Here is a 513-nt window from a genome sequence, read left to right on the forward strand (position 1 = left end):
GCCGGGACTGGGGCCCGGCGCTGCCCGAGCACCGCAGCGGGCGCTACGCCCCAGCCCTCGGCCCCGCCACCGAGTCGGTGCTGGAGGTGCAGCCGCTGCACCCGGAGAAGGTGCGGAGCGAGGATGCCGGCCTGGCCCGGCCCCTGCCGGGCAGCAAGGGCTTGGCCCACAGCCAGGACTCCAAACTGTGACCGGCTCTGGCCCCGGCTCCATCGCCATTCCAGTTCCCCACGGTGTCCGTTAACCCTTGTGTTTACACAACTCCCGCCCGCGGGGCTGGGACCATGGCACCAGCCCCCCCACCCTGCACCCGCGAGGCAGGGGCTTGGCTGCTGCTGGCAGGGGTGCGGGGCCATGCCCCGGCGGGACCCCTGCGCCCCAAGCTGGGGGCGGTGGATGCCAGCCCTGTGCAGCCAGGAGGCCTCGGCACGGGCTGGGGCTACCGGCTGGCCTGGGCCCCCAGGAGCTACGGGGTTGCGGGAGGGCCCTTATGCACTTAAGGGGGGGTCACTG

At 73.7% G+C, this 513-nt stretch overlaps 1 protein-coding gene across 1 annotated transcript in view; it reads right to left on the reverse strand.

Moving 5' to 3' along the window:
* Positions 1-439: 439 nt before the first annotated feature.
* CCDC24 (coiled-coil domain containing 24) overlaps positions 440-513 on the reverse strand; it is a 14,130-nt gene continuing 14,056 nt past the window's right edge. The window contains exon 8 of the mRNA XM_019528323.1: positions 440-466. Within this exon, the coding sequence (XP_019383868.1) occupies positions 440-466 (27 nt within the window). The remainder of the gene's footprint in view (positions 467-513) is intronic.

This window comes from Gavialis gangeticus, unplaced genomic scaffold (genome assembly GCF_001723915.1).
Source record: "Gavialis gangeticus isolate Ggan-Ray unplaced genomic scaffold, GavGan_comp1, whole genome shotgun sequence".
Lineage (NCBI taxonomy): Eukaryota > Metazoa > Chordata > Crocodylia > Gavialidae > Gavialis > Gavialis gangeticus.